Source organism: Branchiostoma belcheri, unplaced genomic scaffold (assembly GCF_001625305.1).
Source record: "Branchiostoma belcheri isolate BF01 breed outbred unplaced genomic scaffold, Haploidv18h27 scaffold34, whole genome shotgun sequence".
In the NCBI taxonomy this organism is placed as follows: Eukaryota; Metazoa; Chordata; class Leptocardii; order Amphioxiformes; family Branchiostomatidae; genus Branchiostoma; species Branchiostoma belcheri.
This window is the reverse complement of record NW_017803954.1, coordinates 2,692,963-2,711,829: the sequence shown is the minus strand read 5'-3', so window position 1 is coordinate 2,711,829 and position 18,867 is coordinate 2,692,963. Positions and strand designations below refer to the sequence as shown.

Sequence of the window (18,867 nt, the reverse complement as noted above, 5' to 3'; positions counted from 1 at the left end):
CCCCGTACCATTTACCTGAACTATCGGAATGACGGATTGACCTTCATAACGCTAGATGATTGTTAGAGGTCACGCAGAGCTAACACTGTGTGTTTGACTGAATCACTAAATTCGAATGATGAAGGAAAAGATTCACCACGCATTTTAGACTTCAACATCAGACACGTTAATTCCAAAGATCTTAACACAAATGTCTCTATATATTCTACAAGATATTTGACGTGAATTTTAAATCTTGACATTTGTCACAAAGTCAGTCAAGCGTGATTCCTGTGATCAGGTAGATCATGAAGAATCGTTTTACTTAAAAACAAAGAGGCGAGGAATAACTTACAGACAAAAGAAAATGGTGAAATTTTGAAAGGACGAGACAACCCAACTTCACCATCACGAAACCGAGCTGTAGTTTTTCAGGTAAAGAATGTTCTGTTAGTATCATGACATTCTTTAGATATAGAAGAGATTATGAGATATGACGGCATTGAGGACAATTACAACAACCTAGAGCCAATCTGATACAACGTTTATCAGATATAGACACATTATAACATCTTTTGATATCAGGCTTTCTTTCTACTCGTCAGGTAACGCTTATAGTAGAATGTTGGAAATACCAAAGATCAGGAAAACATAAGGTTATCGAAAAACAACGTTGACATTTCATGAATATATATGACCCTAGCCGAGAGAAAAAATGAATGTTTCTATTCACAACAAAATATTTGAATTAACTCTCTATTTCAAAAGGTCAGGCTGGCTGTGTACATGTACGTGCGTCATGTTTTGCCGAAGGGGGAGGCAGGTTTTCAAATTGTTCAGTCGGATGCGTTAAAATTAAATGTTAAAGTGCGGGCAAGGTGATTTGGTGCGCATTTTCACATACACGTATTTGTGTTCTTCATATATGAAAGGTGTTATGACAGTTTATGCGGTAGAGTAGAAATTACGAAACGGTGGGAAGATATTGAGATTTAGCCAAAACAATCTATGGTAAATCTTATCAATCGAGTGACTCAGACTCAGCTGTCACAATGACATTCCTGTTGCTTGAAAATTTCTTCAGGCGTTATCAGGACATTGTATCTAAAGACCATCACGCACCTTTGGACAAACTCCTAAACTTACCATTCAAATATATTCAGTTGTTGAATCCTATAACCATTCTAAAACAGAAAATTTTAAAGCTATCAGGAATGAGACTTATCGCCCACAATATGCGTTCACGAGATTGTCTTTAGGATTGCCTTTGTCACAAAGCCAGTTAAGTGTGATGTCTCTCAATTATACGAATGGTTGCCCAAGAATGATGCAAGATCCCGGCCTTTAAAGACAATTGGGGTTGTTGTGATGATGATACAAATGTACATGCTGACGGGAGATCTTCAAATCTAACTCGGTCTATCAAATCCCTGTCTTGTGCCTGTGGTCATTCTCTACAGGAGACGTAGAAGATGATAAGGCGATAAGTGATTATGCACCACAAAGGTTACTTCTAGTCATGTAGAAAATCTTAACTCTGGTGTCCTTCACTGACATGGCTGGAATGACCCTAGGTCAGGGTAGCGTTGCGTACATTAAAAAGATACAATGTTGCGGCTCACATTCGTTGTAGGTCGTTGAACAATTTTGATACCGTAGAATTTTTAGGCAGGTGGTAACTTAGAACCAACCAGCTATAAGGACCTTAAGAATCTTCAATTACAAGAAAGCTTAAGCTTGATATTGCAGGATACATGCACGACTGTCTCAAGAATGCTATCAGTTTCCGATCGTACTACGACGATGGGCCTTAACGTGTACAATTACAAGTACGAGGGGGCCGCATGCGTATAGTCTCTACCAGACTAAGTCCACTCACGGGATAGAAGAAAATAGTAAAATGTAGCTAAATAGAGATAACTATTTCCAAGCGGAGTTTGACCTTGACAGTCGCAGGGTCATTCATTTGCCAGATGCAGGGGCTCACGTCTTCGGCCTATTTCTGCCGAATCACACTATTAATTGCTCTTGAAGGCCTGGTACAGACTAGACTGTGTACGTGCGTTATGCATGCCTTTGGCTGAGAGGAAAGCAGGTTTTTCAACTACACCACACTACGTGCGTCAAATGTCAAAGGTCTCGGAAAGCTGAGTGATTGAACGTGCATGATTTCCCCCGTACAACGAACGCATTGCTGTGATGCAATTGACAATGCAAACCTGACATAATGCATAACGCTCCACAAATGAGAGCCGAACATTTGCATCCGGCGTCACAATGTCCAAGACTTTCTTTCGAATTTGTTGATCGCAAAAAGGTCGCCAAATTGTCAAAATCGCCACAGAATCTACCCTAAAACATCTACCCTGTTATAATAGACGGTGCTTGCAACATAGGCCGATCCCTAAAATCGCGCAGTGATATTTAGTGATCGGCCTTTTTCCAGCTTTGTTACGCCAGCTTTACCAACATCCATCCATCCATGTACAAAAAGGCCGCATCAGAAAGATAATTTCGGGGAAACTGACGAGGATACATGCAGGAAATGAAAATATAATCCTTCTGCAAATTTGTGACGACGCATGTAGTCAAAGATTTGTTAATCACTACCTGAAATTTTGACTGTTAACATGTTGGCTCTAATACTAATAACAGAAGTTTTGAAAAGCCTCCCAAACGACCATCAGAAAACACTGGGAAGATGTCCGTGTGTGATATGCTTCTCACACAATACACGTTACCAAGATATCCATACAAAGATATGGTTCATGTTCCCATTTTGCGCTTACAATATAAATGCGAATATCTGTGAACTGTCGATGTATATTTTCGTTTTAACTTTTTCTTGTCTCTTTTGCAACAACAAGTTTTGATCAACGTACTTTTCACTGTGTTTCATGTACGTGGCCGTCTAACAACGTTATTTTCCCTATCCTATTACAAACTGTGTGAGAGATACGTATTTAGCTGCCATGTAGTCTACACCAGACTCCTTTTGCAGGCTGAATAAATAGTAGAAATCGGCCTAAAAAGGGGATATAATTGGCTAGAGAAGGTAGCAGACCAGAGAAGCTCCATTTGCCTGCACGTATATTCATTCAGCCTGCAAAAGGAGTCTGGTGGAGACTAGCTGCCGTGTGCTACACGTATAAAAATGTACAACAGTGGCCGGGACAGCCATACTAGAATACTCGTACATAGGGCTGACAAGTCAGACGCCGTCCACGGCCATAACACCATGGCCTGGGTCAGAATGCTTCCATCATCTCTCCAGGTGAAATGATGCGTTCCTTCTTGTACGGCTAGAACATGTATATATTTGGCCCACTGGCAATAGAAAGGCATTGACTGTATGGACGGTTAAAAACTGATGCAGAACGAGTTGGAAACTAGAATCTACGGATGCCTACAAGTAAAACCAAGTACTGTTTTCATATCTCTCCATGAAGCTGAGTTGGGAGTTATACTTTAAGAGCTGCCGGAATCAGGTTTAGTGAATGGGAATCAAAGAAACAAAAACTAAGGAGAAGCCGAATCAGACGAATCAGATTGGGCCTTGAAGAAATCTTTTAGGGTTGCCTCAAAAAAAAAAAACAATAGCATTGTACATTCAATCGGTCCGTAATTGGCTCTCACACTATATCAACTTTTCATTATGTTATCATTACCGTGATCGTTCAATTCAAGAGCGTAAAGTTCTATCATGGGGACGTCTGCACTCTACAAGTATGATTTACTACGTAGTATTTTAAGTTCAAGATTGTAAACGTCAGCACAATTCGGGTTTTCGTTGCCAGGTCAATAATTTGTTCTATGTTTCCCCAAATAAGCCAATAAGTACCACCTTTCCTACTTTGTCTCAACCGTAGAGGATCGATCAGGTACGCTTTCCTGAGACTGATCCCGACGACGACGAGAAATTTGCCAGAACTAGCCAGGGGCCTTGAATAAATCTTAATCATCACACAACAAAAGGACAGCGACGCAAGGTCTTCTACCACTATACATAGAAACAAATATGTGGATATAGCTGAACTTACACATAAACATCATAGACATATAAACAAGTGAATACAAAAGTCAAAAATGAAATAACATACAAATACAAGTCAGAAGAAAGGAATCCCATCGGTCGGCCGTCAGAGCAAAGCAGTAAGATTCCAATCCTCAATAGCCTTTTGCTAATAAGTGAAGTATCAAAGCTCCAACTAATATCACGAACATGCATTTTAGCATTTTTACGGCGCGGCCACATTTCCCGTACGGTTTTGATGCCGCGGAATCGTCCGTGAACCAGCCTGTGACAGAAACGACCCACGAGAAGGGGCCCCGACAAGGATAGACCGAGCATTTTCCGTAGCAACAGACTAGCCGAATTTTCCAGGACACATGGAAGGACACACTATCGCAAGAATACTCTACGACGATCGTACATGTCACCGTGCACTAACTTGAATACAAAATATGAATCGGCACGAACATACTCAGTGAGGTTCTAGCACATCAAGACGTTTTTTTCTCCCCTAAGACTTACATTAAGTTTTGCTACAGTAAGAAAACATGACCTAGAAAAAAAAATCATGACCTAGAGAATATTCTTGGGTTCTTATTAACAAGGTCATTCAATCCAATGTAAGCCAATACGTAGAGCGTGTTTTGTTGGAAGTCTACTGGTGTTCTGTCTATGTAAATGTGCACTCTTGAAGAATACTTTATCAAACTCGAATCGAGCGCAACACGTTGCATTGCGCTCCCATGTGCATAGCTACATAGTACATCAGAACTGTTTCAAACACATGCACAGCGATAACTTCTCCTTCAAACAAGACTAGGAGATTGAAAATCATTCTTACTAGCACTTTACGACGTATCATGATCAATGTGACGATATTGACGGTGAAACAAAAGACAGCGCAATCCTCACCTCAAAAGAATGTTGAAGACGCGGGTGAACCCGCGGGCGCGTGTGCCCACCAGCCGAGGTCGCCTCACTCCACCACTGCTCCAGCAATCACACACGGGGAGTCTGTGGCTCAAAGGTCCGAATATCTCCGATTACACGAAAAGAGAAAACTCTGTAACCAACTTCCCCGGTACCAGAGCACGCCGCCGACCTGTCCGAGAGACAGCTCCTCGGACCCCGGACTGAACGTGCAATCGCGCGTACCGAGATAATGCAATAATTACCCCGAACAAAGACGTCATTGAAGTTGATAATCCAGGTAAAATTATAATTAGGGGGTAGGGCGGTTGTACCTTAATCTGAAAAAGGTATTTGGAAAAAAACACTTGACGTTGCGTCGGCATAGGTGACGTCAACTAACTTTTATGGCTCAAGTATGCATTGTTATTTCGACTGTATTCGGAATTAACTTTAGAATTAAAAGTATCTTGTTGATACCCCCACCTTTGTTTTAAGACAATGGGCTCGCCCAAAATGTGCGATGTTCCAACCCACCTCCTCCAGGCTAGGGTGGGCCGACAGATTGTCCAACCAGTTTGCCTTTGATGCGGGCAGTCATGCCAGGTCAGGGGTCATTGACGAAACTGTTGCCAAGGTACGATAAAGGTTAGACATCCATGTAGAACATCACGTAATACAAAATTAATCAAATAAATCAGAGAAGTCAGACATTTCATATAACATCTGCTATCTTTCATCACTGACTGTTGCTATGGTGTAGGAGTCTTAGAAAGGCCTAATATTAACAGGAACAGGAAATGTCGACAAACAACGAGGATAAATGAATTGATATTTGGTAAAAATACATCTTCAGATGTTTCAAGAGGACGAATGCTATTGCAAACGATACATTGAGTCCAATTGGCATTTTATTCCTCGGTGTAGAGCTGATAAGGATGACATCAGCAGCGTAACGTATATACTGTATAAGCTAATAGGATATGAATGAACACTATGAATGAACACTATGTATTAAAAGTACTATCATAGCTAAATGATTACAGTGCGTAGTTTCAGTGTTAAATTTTCGCCACTGTCAGAAAACAGATGCGAGTTGAACTGGATAATGCCATGACGGAACAGAGGTCGATCAAGTCGTACGTTTACGTCACAAGACACGTGATGGCTTGTCTATGAAAGGGTTTTATGAGGTGGAAAATGCGGGAGCCTCCTTGAGTTTTTAAGGGTCAATGTCGTTTGTCTTGTTAAAGGTATCCAATGCGATTTCAGAGTGGCAAAAAAAAGGAAATATTCTAAATAAGGTAATCTGTATGATATTGGCATATACTGCCCCACATTAGCTTTGGGCATACAACCCAGCACAGAAAACAGCCCCAGATGAGTCTTTATTTTCTGGATGGTACCGCAAAAATCACCCCAGGATCCTACCAGTAACCGTTTTCCGTCACAATTTTCGTCCGTCAATTTTTCTCCATGAATGTCGATATACATTGTTGTTTCAACTTGTTATGTAGAAAAATAACTAAAATGTTGACTTATAAAAAAATCTGGTTTTCAAGCTTTAAAAACTGCATTGGGTACCTTTAACGTTATCTGCCATAGCTTCATCACAACCATCTCCTGTTCTCACGTACACATGATGTACTCGACCGCTAAGTGGAAAATTTCATAACAAACTTTGGCACACTAATTTTCACATAATATGTTGGACACATACGGCTAAACGTGAAGTTATACCATTTAGATAGCTAGATACAATCACTTCTCAACTTCGGCAATTAAGCAGAGCAGCTTGCTTTTCTTCCGCTACATTATAGTAAGTGAAAAAGCTTGTTTGAGATGTTTTTTTTTTTGGCTGTTTCACTGACAAATATTGGACTAATGTACATGTAAAGTGTTTCAACTGAATAATCTGGGTTTGTATGACTGAATTTGAAACAGTCGGCGGTGACATGGACGAAATATCCAGCAGAAAATACTGCTGTTTTATTAATCATATAAGTGCGACCTCGTTCAGGCCAGACAGGAAAAATGGCCGAGTTAACTGAGTGTAAGAGGAATAATGATCAATTCCCACTTACGTACAGTCTAATCATAATCACTGGCAACTCACACCGGTAATTTCGTGTTACACAAACCTGGATGCTACCTGGATGTCCGACATTTAACGACTGGTAATTACGGGTATGGGTGGTGCAGGGGACAAAGTAATTGTCCAAGTGGTACACACTGAGACATGCGAGACTACATAATATACCACACTGTTGACTAGCTCATATCATTAGAACATAACAAAAGACCCGGGTCTGTAAGATCCAGATGAGAAAAGGTCGTCTTAACAATCCCTGGATGTCTGCTAATTCATATGTCATTCTAGTGTTTTGTCTCATCATTATATCTTAACACCACTTAAACCAAATAAAGGGGCCATAATATAGTTTTAAAAAAAAAAAGAAGAAAACAGCAGACAACTAAGACAACATGGCGGATAGGTCAACTCCTGTCCTTGAGATGACGTGTGTGACTAACTCACCCCCGGCGATGTACATGTTTTGAAAGGAGCTCATCTGTGCATGACTGGATTACTGTTTACGTGCGTGAAGACGCCATATTCTCACGTACATAATCTCACATACTAGTACATTCAACGTTGGTAGCGTCGTTAATTCATCATTATCATTACTTGGCACACATCTCATTCATGGTACAAATTAATGCACAACGTGTGTGATTGCACGATATGTAAAAGAAAACAAAAGAACGCAGGACAAATACACCAACTGGGCACCGTTCAGATAAGTTTTGGTGCATGATCTCGTAAGTAGGTGTTCTTTCCATCAAGTTTATTACACTCGTATTATTCCCCTGTCCACGGTGTAAACCTTACACTCAACTTGGATGGAATTACTCAAAAGAGGTCGGCAGAAGCGATCTGGAACCTGAGGAAAAGTGTACCATCAAATGTAATCATCCCTACCAAATTGCTTGGTAGTAAAAATTGTCAATGATAAATACGCGAGGAAGGATAGTTTAACAATGAGCTGTGTTGAACTGGATCTTTATTTGACACTTTTTTGTAGCTGAAGAAAAACGTCTACGATTCTATGTATGGAGATGCCATGTTACGTAGAATTAAAGTGCCACTTTATCAAAGTTGAGAAGCAAATCAACATTACGTATACCCATATAAATGTAATTTGGAGGCAATTGCCTATCCAAGAGGATGGGAGTCATTATATCCACCTATAGAACGATTTTGAGGTTAGTTGTCAAATTACATCGAAGATGGATCACAGTTTAACCATTTTGAGACAAAATATTTGCTACTTTGCTTAATTAAGAAAGATCGACAAAAATGCAAGAAACTCGTACGTATGAAATAATCTCCAATTACAGTCTATTTACGATTTGTACAAATCTTAGACCAACAGCCTTGACACCGAAGTAAAGTCAGGAGAGTATATGCGGTCAAACCGCGTACGTCCGTACATTGCCTGCAGCCATGCACCAACCTATGTCTAACTGCCGTCATGAAGTAAACGACCTGTCGGACGTCAGAAAAAAGTAAGTATTGTGGCTCACAGTGACACTTGACGACCAATAAGTGTCATGACAACCATAGATACTTTTGCAACAGCCACAAATAAACAGTTTTTATCTTTGAAACACTGACTGTGTCGTAGATTTCCACAACGCAACAAAACGTCCATAGCATCATCATTTCCGTCAGCGCATTTGTGCCACCGAGTGCCTGCGAAGGGAGAGTCACAGTCGTCAGATGAACCCTGACACCGTTCAACATCAATCTCTAGCAAAACGGTTCCTACCCTGACAGGAGCCCCGGTACAGACGACATGTACATGTCCCCAGGACATGGCCATTTACCGGTGACGAGGAATGCCTAGTTATTGAAATGTCAGTGCACACTAGATATGATGCTTATCATAATCACCTAGTTCTGGTGTCACTAGTATCCTCTAAGTAACACGATAAATGCTGAGTCACTTCTTCATTCCAATGGAAAAATATGTATTATAGAAGGTTTACAAATTTCTGAAATCACGGAGTGCAGGAACGAAACATTCTGTCAAATGTCTCATCATGCATGTGATAATGCTTGATTTTTGTAGCTTCAAAGCACACCTTTTTCGCCAATATCTCATTGACATATTCCTCATCAATATAATATGAAGATTTCCAAAGTGTACGTAGTTAAAATTACTCAAAGTCTGTAAAGAGTACTTCCAGATGTTGTGGAACTGACACGCGCGTATCTCTTTACTACTGAGTGAACAAAACTGCCCCTGATGATGTGTTGACATTTGATCTACTCAAGGCTGCGCAAAACCGGCTCTCCTCCCCAGGGCACTGTGGTTCCCACATCTGCATTCTTCCACAAAAGTCCAGGCCATGGGACGCAACTTCTAGGGAAAAATATCCAATACAATTTTTCATCCACGAAGGTCTATAGATCTAGATATTACACGTGCACATGTTTTATTTTATTTTTGTCGTATCGTAGCTATGTCTCCCACTCGTAGTAACTGACACATGACGTCATTTTCAGACGACTCACTAGTAGCCCCTTTGACGCCATGTCGTCTGCAAAACAACGTGACATCGAGCACTATCTCATTGTTAGTCCGAGTATACGACTGATGTAAGGCATGCGTTTTCATGACCTTGAAATGAATAAAGAGGTCATTAGAAACACGTCTGTGGTCAACTTTGATAATACCGGGGATTTATTTGATATTTGAATTGCAACATTTCACCTTTCGTGTGTACTAATTGGACACGGCATGATGTGACAGACATTGTTTGTTTGAATGGACGCCGTGAAGTGGAAGACATGGACTTAAGGTTACAGCAAGCGGTGGAATTAATCAAACGGTAACAATTTTCATCAAAGCAACACCGCAGCTACCATAGATTACTCTTTGCCTTGTGGTCAGTCACTGTCCCTAGAGGAAACTGACCGTCAGATACAATGTACCTGCCTGAAAACTAAGAACATCGGACACATTATTTTACTTTTAAATATTCAGTATTCGTAACTTGTGTTTTGAATGTTTTGCAATGTGACAAGACAACCACCTTTCACTGCCGGGTGACTGGATTCAACAAACACAGTACACGGACGTTATCAAAACTTGTCATCCACATAACTACAACGCCCCCTATAGGAATAATGGTGAAGTACAAGCAAGTGTTCCGTGAGTCACCTGCACGGGAATTCGAAGCTAGACCAACAGGTTGGACAACACGTGCATCGCCATCGGTGATCTACTAGAGACACCACAGGGTCGACCTTGCCAGCGTGCACGTACACACAGCGTGCACGTACACTGCAGCTGTGGGCATTTTGTCTAAAGAAGCGTAAAATAGACAACAAATTACAACTATGATAAACTATAGTGTGTTATATCATAAATGAGGGCTAGCCTTAAAACTGAATTGATGCTAGCACAGACTTAAAAGTTAACGACCGGAATTGGTACCTCCTATCACAGTCTGATAATTCGTATAGACAGACTGTGCGCCTGTTGATGTAATTGAAGGTCACAGAGATGTCGAAAAACAAAAGACAAACAAGTAAGACAAATATAGCCCCAGGAGGATTAGTTTTTAACTTAGAACTGAGAAGAAACATGTTACAGCAGAGTAGATTGGCACACAAAATACCAATAAAGTCAAACGCACAAAATGAAAACTACATTCATAATCAATTTACGAAGGCCCATAGGTACACTTAGCATTTTTTATTCCACTTTGTATTTTCTATGGGTACTTTGTATTTTCTATGGGCACTTTGTATTTTCTATGGGCACTTTGTATTTTCTATGGGCACTTTGTATTTTCTATGGGCACTTTGTATTTTCTATGGGCACTTTGTATTTTCTATGGGTACTTTGTATTTTCTATGGGTACTTGTTTTTTTCTGTGTGTACTTCGCGAAGTTTTTTGGGTGGCTGGCGAAGCGACATTCATTTTGCTTTGATGTGGATGCTCCCATTTTTATTATGGCGGTATATTTCTATTTACCATTCTAGGCAACTAAATTTATTTTAAACCTATTAAAACATAATATACTTTACACTTTGAGAAAATTTTGCTTGTTTTGCATGCAATGTTCCACACGTTTATTAATTAGGAGTATCAAATAGTGATTATTACATCCTGGCATAGATTATGTTAATGTAGACACAGGACCATACTATTTTCGGGGGTGCTAGGACATATTGTTCAGACTTCCGTCAACATTTCCGTAGCGATATATGGTAAATCACTTCCTCGCTGAATGTTAATTACTCCTTTGTATTAAAAAAAGCCCGTAATCTAAAGCGAGGGTTCATTGCCAATGTTGGGGAAAAATTGCATTGCGGTTTGCTGCCCTCCTACCAACCGCGAACGTTCATCACATGCAGTTTACGCAGGAAATGTGGACAATATGCCGTTTCAGTAAATAACCTGACATCTAAAATTGTTCATTTATGAAGTGCAAAAGCGTGAAACATAGGCCGTAAGCCATGGAGGTCGTTGACCTTGTTGGGACGCCCCCTCCCCACAAAAGTGCCAATTCATGTCACTACAGCACACATGTAGCTTACCACACGATTAGACGGTCAACCTAGAGTGTAATTTGAGTTTCTGTGAATATTTCAACAATTTTAGATGTCAGGTTATTTACTGAAACGGCATATTGTCCATATTTCCTGCGTAAACTGCATGTGATGAACGTTCGCGGTTGGTAGGAGGGCAGCAAACCGCAATGCAATTTTTCCCCAACATTGGCAATGAACCCTCGCTTTAGATTACGGGATTTTTTTAATACAAAGGGGTAATTAACATTCAGCGAGGAAGTGATTTACCATATATCGCTACGGAAATGTTGACGGAAGTCTGAACAATATGTCCTAGCACCCCCGAAAATAGTATGGTCCTGTGTCTACATTAACATAATCTATGCCAGGATGTAATAATCACTATTTGATACTCCTAATTAATAAACGTGTGGAACATTGCATGCAAAACAAACAAAATTTTCTCAAAGTGTAAAGTATATTATGTTTTAATAGGTTTAAAATAAATTTAGTTGCCTAGAATGGTAAATAGAAATATACCGCCATAATAAAAATGGGAGCATCCACATCAAAGCAAAATGAATGTCGCTTCGCCAGCCACCAAAAAAACTTCGCGAAGTACACACAGAAAAAAAACAAGTACCCATAGAAAATACAAAGTGCCCATAGAAAATACAAAGTGCCCATAGAAAATACAAAGTGCCCATAGAAAATACAAAGTGCCCATAGAAAATACAAAGTGCCCATAGAAAATACAAAGTGCCTATAGAAAATACAAAGTGCCCATAGAAAATACAAAGTGCCCATAGAAAATACAAAGTGCCCATAGAAAATACAAAGTGCCCATAGAAAATACAAAGTGCCCATAGAAAATACAAAGTGGAATAAAAAATGCTAAGTGTACCTATGGGCCTTCGTATCAATTGATTAGGTTTATTGTGTATTTTGTGGCATGTTTTATAGACAGGTGTGAATAAGTGGTGGATGATATGAACCCTGTCGCTTACAGCTCATTACCCTGTAAGGACAGCACCCTAGCTCTAGGCCCACTACAGTAGCAGACTACTCTTGGACCCTTATGAAATGATTGTTTCTTGTCAATTGCTGAGATCCATTTCGGATGTCTAATGCCATTTAACACGGCGCATTTCGTCATATTCTCTCATCTTTTAATCTCATTCTTCTTTTCTTGTCGCATATTGCTTGTCCATTCCTTTGAAATAAACTGTTTACATCGTGGTCTAGGTTATTTGAACATATATAAAACAATAAAATAACTTCACACAGGCAAACAAAAATATTCTTCAGTGTCCTAGAAAGATATACACTTTCTTATCGTCTTATCAAACATTCAGAGGATTGCGATCCGATATGATAGTTTTCAGCACTCGATACTGTTAACGTTGTTAGGGGGTTGGTGACTGCCACGTGCAAATTAATTTGTTACAGCCAAGGCGTATCTCAATAAAGGGTCACTCACGTAACACGACAGAAAGGTAACAGGCGCAGACTCTGGAACATCTTGAATGAGAACATAGGTAAGTCCATGTAACAGTCACTAACTGTGAGCCACTTAAATATGTATGCATTCATTCATTGGGCTTTTGAATTCACAAATTAGCGATATGTTGATACCCAATTACTGTTTGACGTTTTTATAGGTGTCCTTGCCTGTGGGGAAGTGCTATGCTCTGCTTGGCTCAGTAAAAGTTCACACATTGAACTGTTGTAAGTTTGTAATGAGGGTAGAAGGATTCCGAATCATCGCACATTGACTGTAAACATTACTACTCTGTTAAACTGCCCATGCATTAACTAGTTACATGTTCGTGAAGCAAGACACATTCTCTTCTCTGATAACATGTGAGTTGCATATTTCGTTCTGCTCTGTGTTTTGCTCTATATGATCAGACAGAAACATTATTATTAATTCCCACTGATCTTGTCTTCAGTTCAGTCATCATTCTTCACTTGAAGGATGGGAGTTTGGAGGACAGTGGTCCTTTTTATAGGAATGGTCACAAGGTAGCTACATTTTTGTATTCACAACATCTTCAGTATATAGACAAATACAGTACACAAAACAGTGCAGTGTAACTAGCTTGTGAATGCATGTATGTACGAGTATACGTAGTAGCCTGGGTACCATCCTACTTTTATGCCGGGGCTCCCACACTCGCTTCCCTAAGGGAAGCGAGTGTGGGAGCCCCGGCATACAAGTAGGATGGTACCCAGGCTACTTCTTAGGGAAGCGAGTGTGGGAGCCCCGGCATACAAGTAGGATGGTACCCAGGCTACTTATAATGTAGCAATTGGTATGGTTTTCTTCTAGATTATCTAACGGCACGGTCACGTTCGTCGTCCTACGATTTTGATGCCGTAGAACTTTCAAGCAGGTTGTTACAGAACCAACGGCCGACAAGGATTTGGGGTCTAATACCGTCTTTTCCGTAACAACGCATCTGAATTTTACCGTGACCAAATCCCCACATCGCTGAGATGTTTGTGCTACTACCAGATGTGCATTTCTCAGAATTTATGTTCTGAAATCAACCTTGTTCCAGCGTGACTTGCTTGTCGTGTTTGCCATGTGACGAGGACAGGTGCTCCGAGCCGCCAGCGTGTCAAGGCGACGTCGTCAAAGGCCCGTGTGGATGCTGTGACGTGTGCGCAAAAGTGAGAGAAAAACTCGACATTTTCAGCTTCCCCAAAACTCATAGCATACATGGAGCATTGTATGTGTTAGCTATAAGCGGTGACTGAAGTCACTTATTAGCTTACTAATTATATAAATGTCAGAAATAATAGCTTTAGTATAAGCCCTCGCCCACGAGAATATTAAGTTATTTCTTCGTAGAAGAGATTTGATATTATAAGCGAAAAAATATTGCCCCCCTCCCCCAGCAGTAGAGCACATTACTTGTGTCAGTATTTGGGTTGCTAATGGTTTTATCAGTAATTTATTATCTCATTATAACACAGGTGGAGGGGGAGAGATGTGGTGGACCGTGGAAGATCTCTGGAGAATGTTCTTCAGGGTTATACTGTGACAAGGACGAGAAGGACTTCAACGCAGTCGGAGAATGCAAACGTGGGTAATGCACGATGCAACACAACTGTATGTATTGTGTCCTTTGCTGTATATGCGACTGGATCAATTTATCACATACAGATTAGTCTCTACAAACTAACAACAAAAACAGTAAAGTTTAGCCAAGTAGGGAGAATAATTGACCAGTTTAACTACCGTATGTTCATTTGCCCACTCTTCGGGGGGGGGGGGCTCTCTTGGCCAATTATTTCCCTTCTGGCGAATTTTACGATCCCTACCCCCATAGGATGGCATGGTGGAGGCAATATACAGATAGTCGCGGTAACGAATGTTCAGCATTGTGCACTTAACTGGACTGAATATAAAAAATACTTCTGTTCAGCAAATTATAATTTTACAGTCACGCATTCATTTGCTTTTTCGTAAGGTCGTTTTGGTTATACTTTTCTTGTATCAATATTTCCGCCTGAAACATGTTTCCTACCTACAGCTAAGCAGTCCTTGTGTGGAGCAAACAGCCATTTCGACCTGTGTGGAGGAATGTGCCGCCCAACTTGTGACAACCCAACTCCGATTTGCCCGGCGGTCTGCTTCCCCGGATGTGTGTGTGACGAGGGTTTCGTCTGGTCCGAAGACACCTGCATCCCACAAAGGATATGTCGTGAGTATTAGCTCTTCAAAATCCCTTCAATGAACAATGGTTTAATTCATGGGTGAGCATATAGAAATAACAGAAAAAAGATCCATATTTTACGAACCTACTTCAAAGGGATAGAAATATAAGACTTTTTTTATCATCTTGGTGATAGCTACAGGCTGTATATGAGTCACTACATCAGACTAGAGTTTCACGTACTAAAATATCTTAGAGACATATAGCAAGAGACAAATGACGATGGATTAAACTGTTCAGAGACACACACTCATTTGGCCTGAACATCCAAGAACAGTCACAGTGTTTATTAATATCATAGTGTATTGGTGACAGGAGAGAGAGAAAGAGAAAGGAGGAGAGGGCGAGAAAGAGGGAGGGAGAGAGAGAGGGATAGACATTGAAGAGAGGAAGAAAGAGAAAGAATGGAGTGAGTTCAAAACGTGATGTTATAATTTTCCATTACCAACAGCTAAGAAGTGCCCGGCCGGAAGCCATTGGTCCACGTGCGGCAGTGCCTGCCCTCCATCTTGTGAGGAACCCGTCCGAGCCTGTAATAAGATGTGCGCGCCCAGCTGTGTGTGTGACACCTGGAGCCACGTTTGAGACCACGACAAGTGCATCCCGCTTAAGGAGTGTCCGTCTGAGGGCTGCGAATACAATGGAAGAAAATACCAGGTATACTAGCCAATGATTCACTACTAGCCATGTACTGTGCCATACAACACATGACTAGATTATGTAATGCAAAATAAATCAAGCAACTGGATTGATTTTCTGTCATCTAAGCCAATCCAAGTGCTTTTATGGGTGACTAACCATTATCAATAGATTAACTTTTGATGCCTAAAACAGCAGCTTGAAGTTACGACACAGAGTCTTAAATGCCTAATTATATCATCAGCAGTATGTACGTGCCTATAGCTAGGTACACAAGTTTCCTTTTGGTTTTGCTACAGGAGGGAGACTCGTGGGGTGATGAAGACGAGGCCGGTAAGAACTGCGTCTGCCGCCAGGGGAGATCTCGGTGTCTGTTTGCGGACTGTTTCCCCCCGACAAGCCGCCACGTCAGGACGGAGGATGGCACGTGGGACTGCCAGAAAATCGGTAAGAAAAATGAAATGTTCAGGGCATAAACTATTGATACGCTCCATAACGAAAAAGGATATGAGACACATCAACCTGCTTAAGTAGTTCGCTGGCTTTTAATTACCTCCATGAAAAGTGGAAGTATTGTTTTTAGTATGTCTGTGTGTGCACGTGTGTGCGTGCGTGTTTCCGCATGGCCCTTAGGTCAGGTTGTAATGGATATGGTTTCATTCATCTGGTAGCGCTCGCTGTTTTCAAAGGTGATATTCGTTACATGACCTCCTTGACAGCTGGTGTTGTTTCCCTTGTATTACAAAGAAAGGGATCGCAAAAGGAAATTGCTATCTAAATATACAACGGAGGCCTGTCTCCCAATTCTTGTTTCTTAAAGTGGTATGTGACAAGTCATAAAACTTTCACTCTGTTCCATTCCTGCATTTCCAGAGATTGGCCAGTGCCCTGAAGGTTACATCAAGCCATCTTACTCCAAGGAGATGTTCTTCTGCTACCGTTTTGAAAGGCAGCATGTTTCCTACCGTGATGCCGAGAGCAGCTGCGGTGCTGACGGCGGCCGTCTGGTGACCATCCGCGACTTTCGGACACAGCTCTGGGTCGCGGTGAGTTCACATCTTCATACAAGGATCTTTACAGAACATTATGTAGTATCCTACTTTCCTCAAAAGCAAAATCATACATACAAGCTTGGCCGATGGCTTCCGTTCCTTATTGTAATGAAGAAGGTGACTTTGTTGAAGCCGTACATGAGAATGAATATCAAAGTTCTTAATTCACAACCACTTGTTCAACAGAGGCCTTCTTTTCGCGACCGTCTGTCATCATCATCAGAGCAACTATATGTGGAGCGTAGCTTGGTGTTACTGCTGACAATGCGTCCTAAACGTATAGTAATTGTGATATACTAAAGACACTGTTACATCATAGTGAGATATGTGGTTCTAAACGTAAAGTTTTGTTATATACAAAAATATTACAGACGCTCATCGAAACGTTGGCTCTTGTTAAACCGCGTCCTGTGACAGGTACTTGGTGGTCTTTCATTGACTGCATATTTTAGTAACCATACATGGATCCTTCCTACAGATTCGCACCGTGTTCCACATCCGTGAAAGCACGTGGATCGGCATAGATGACAGGGAGACCGATGGACGACTGGTGTGGAGTGACGGAGTTCCGTACAACAGGCGGGACTACAGTCGCTGGGACAGGCGTGTGGTGAACACGGAGGATAACGACTGTGCCTACATGTGTCGGCCTGAGAAGTACCGCTGGCGCCTAGGCTGGTGCGAGGCTGAGCGGCCTTACATTTGCGAATACGATCCTTTCGCTGTGACAGCAATCAGGTCTTATCAGGATTTCTAGATGAAGGAAAGTCGCGAATTTTCTTTCCAATTATTTAAATCATTCGCTTTAAAAGGAGAAAGACACTGTTTATATAGAACAAGGCAGACAGCACAACTATTTTACGATATAGTATTAAATGTCACTTTTTGTATCTCGAAAGAAAACCTACGGAATGTGACTACTTTGGTTTTTTCTACTCCTTAAATTTGTAGCATTCCATGCATGCATTCCTAGTAGCTATTTTAACTCTGTATGCTATCGTCTATGTACACGTGAATGCTATGTATTGTTAAGACGGGTAAGAATGTAGTTTTCAGTGCTCTGCATTTAGTTTGATTGATTTAGGTTTCCTTTTTTTATTTTCGGTTGGTGTTTATGTTTGCTTTCTGTCGCTGACAATAAAACTTGGAAGACATTTATTTGAAACAGACATTGCTACATTTTCTTGTTGTTCACCACGCGTTACGTTGTTTTAGTAATCCACGGAGTGGTGTTAAGGTTATATTATTTGCAGTCTGGACCCATGGAAGTATTTTAGTATACACAGAAAATAATATTTGCCATTTTAGATTTGACTGACACTGTTTGTATCTAGTACGCGAATGTCTTTGTTATCCAGAATACGAACGCCCATGCCCCTTTAATTTTGACACTATCATTTACAAGAGGTGAGTTGTCAGACACACACAAAGAAATTACTATAATAATAACCTAAGTCCACTTATAATGCAGCATATCTGACTAATTATAAGATAAGCAACACAATGTGACGGTGCATTTTAACACATTTTTCTCCAGCTGTCAGTTTCAACCAGATATAGACCATTACATTTGATGAAGTGGCAGGAAAACTAGATCATCCCACAAACTGAACAGTATTTACTGTAGAACTGTAAGATATCACGACAGTGCAATACCACACATGGTACGGTTGCTGAACCTGTAAAATAATTAGTCTCTTTCATTTTAATCTGCTTAAGAACGTTTTTATGCCCCGTCAATCTTATCCTGTTCGTATATGTTTTTAAATATGGTTGAGATAATGGTTGAGATATTGTTTTAACGAAACTCATGGAAACAGCTCCCATGCAATTCAGCCTCTGGCTGCCAGGTGGGACTGTCCGTACGTATTGTATATATGTTAATATTTGAATAAACCATTATTATTATTATTATATGCCACTATATCTTAAAAGCAAAGCATGTTTCTCCAGGCTTCTTGATA

At 40.7% G+C, this 18,867-nt stretch overlaps 1 protein-coding gene and 1 pseudogene across 1 annotated transcript in view; one reads left to right on the top strand and one right to left on the bottom strand.

The window, feature by feature from the left end:
• Nucleotides 1-1,536, bottom strand: part of LOC109475442 (IgGFc-binding protein-like) — a 65,483-nt gene extending 63,947 nt beyond the window's left edge. Inside the window, 1 exon segment of the mRNA XM_019776042.1 lies at nucleotides 1,491-1,536. Coding sequence (XP_019631601.1) covers nucleotides 1,491-1,536 — 46 coding nt within the window.
• Nucleotides 1,537-13,375: 11,839 nt separating this feature from the next.
• On the top strand, nucleotides 13,376-17,974 carry LOC109475451 (annotated as a pseudogene).
• Nucleotides 17,975-18,867: the final 893 nt, after the last annotated feature.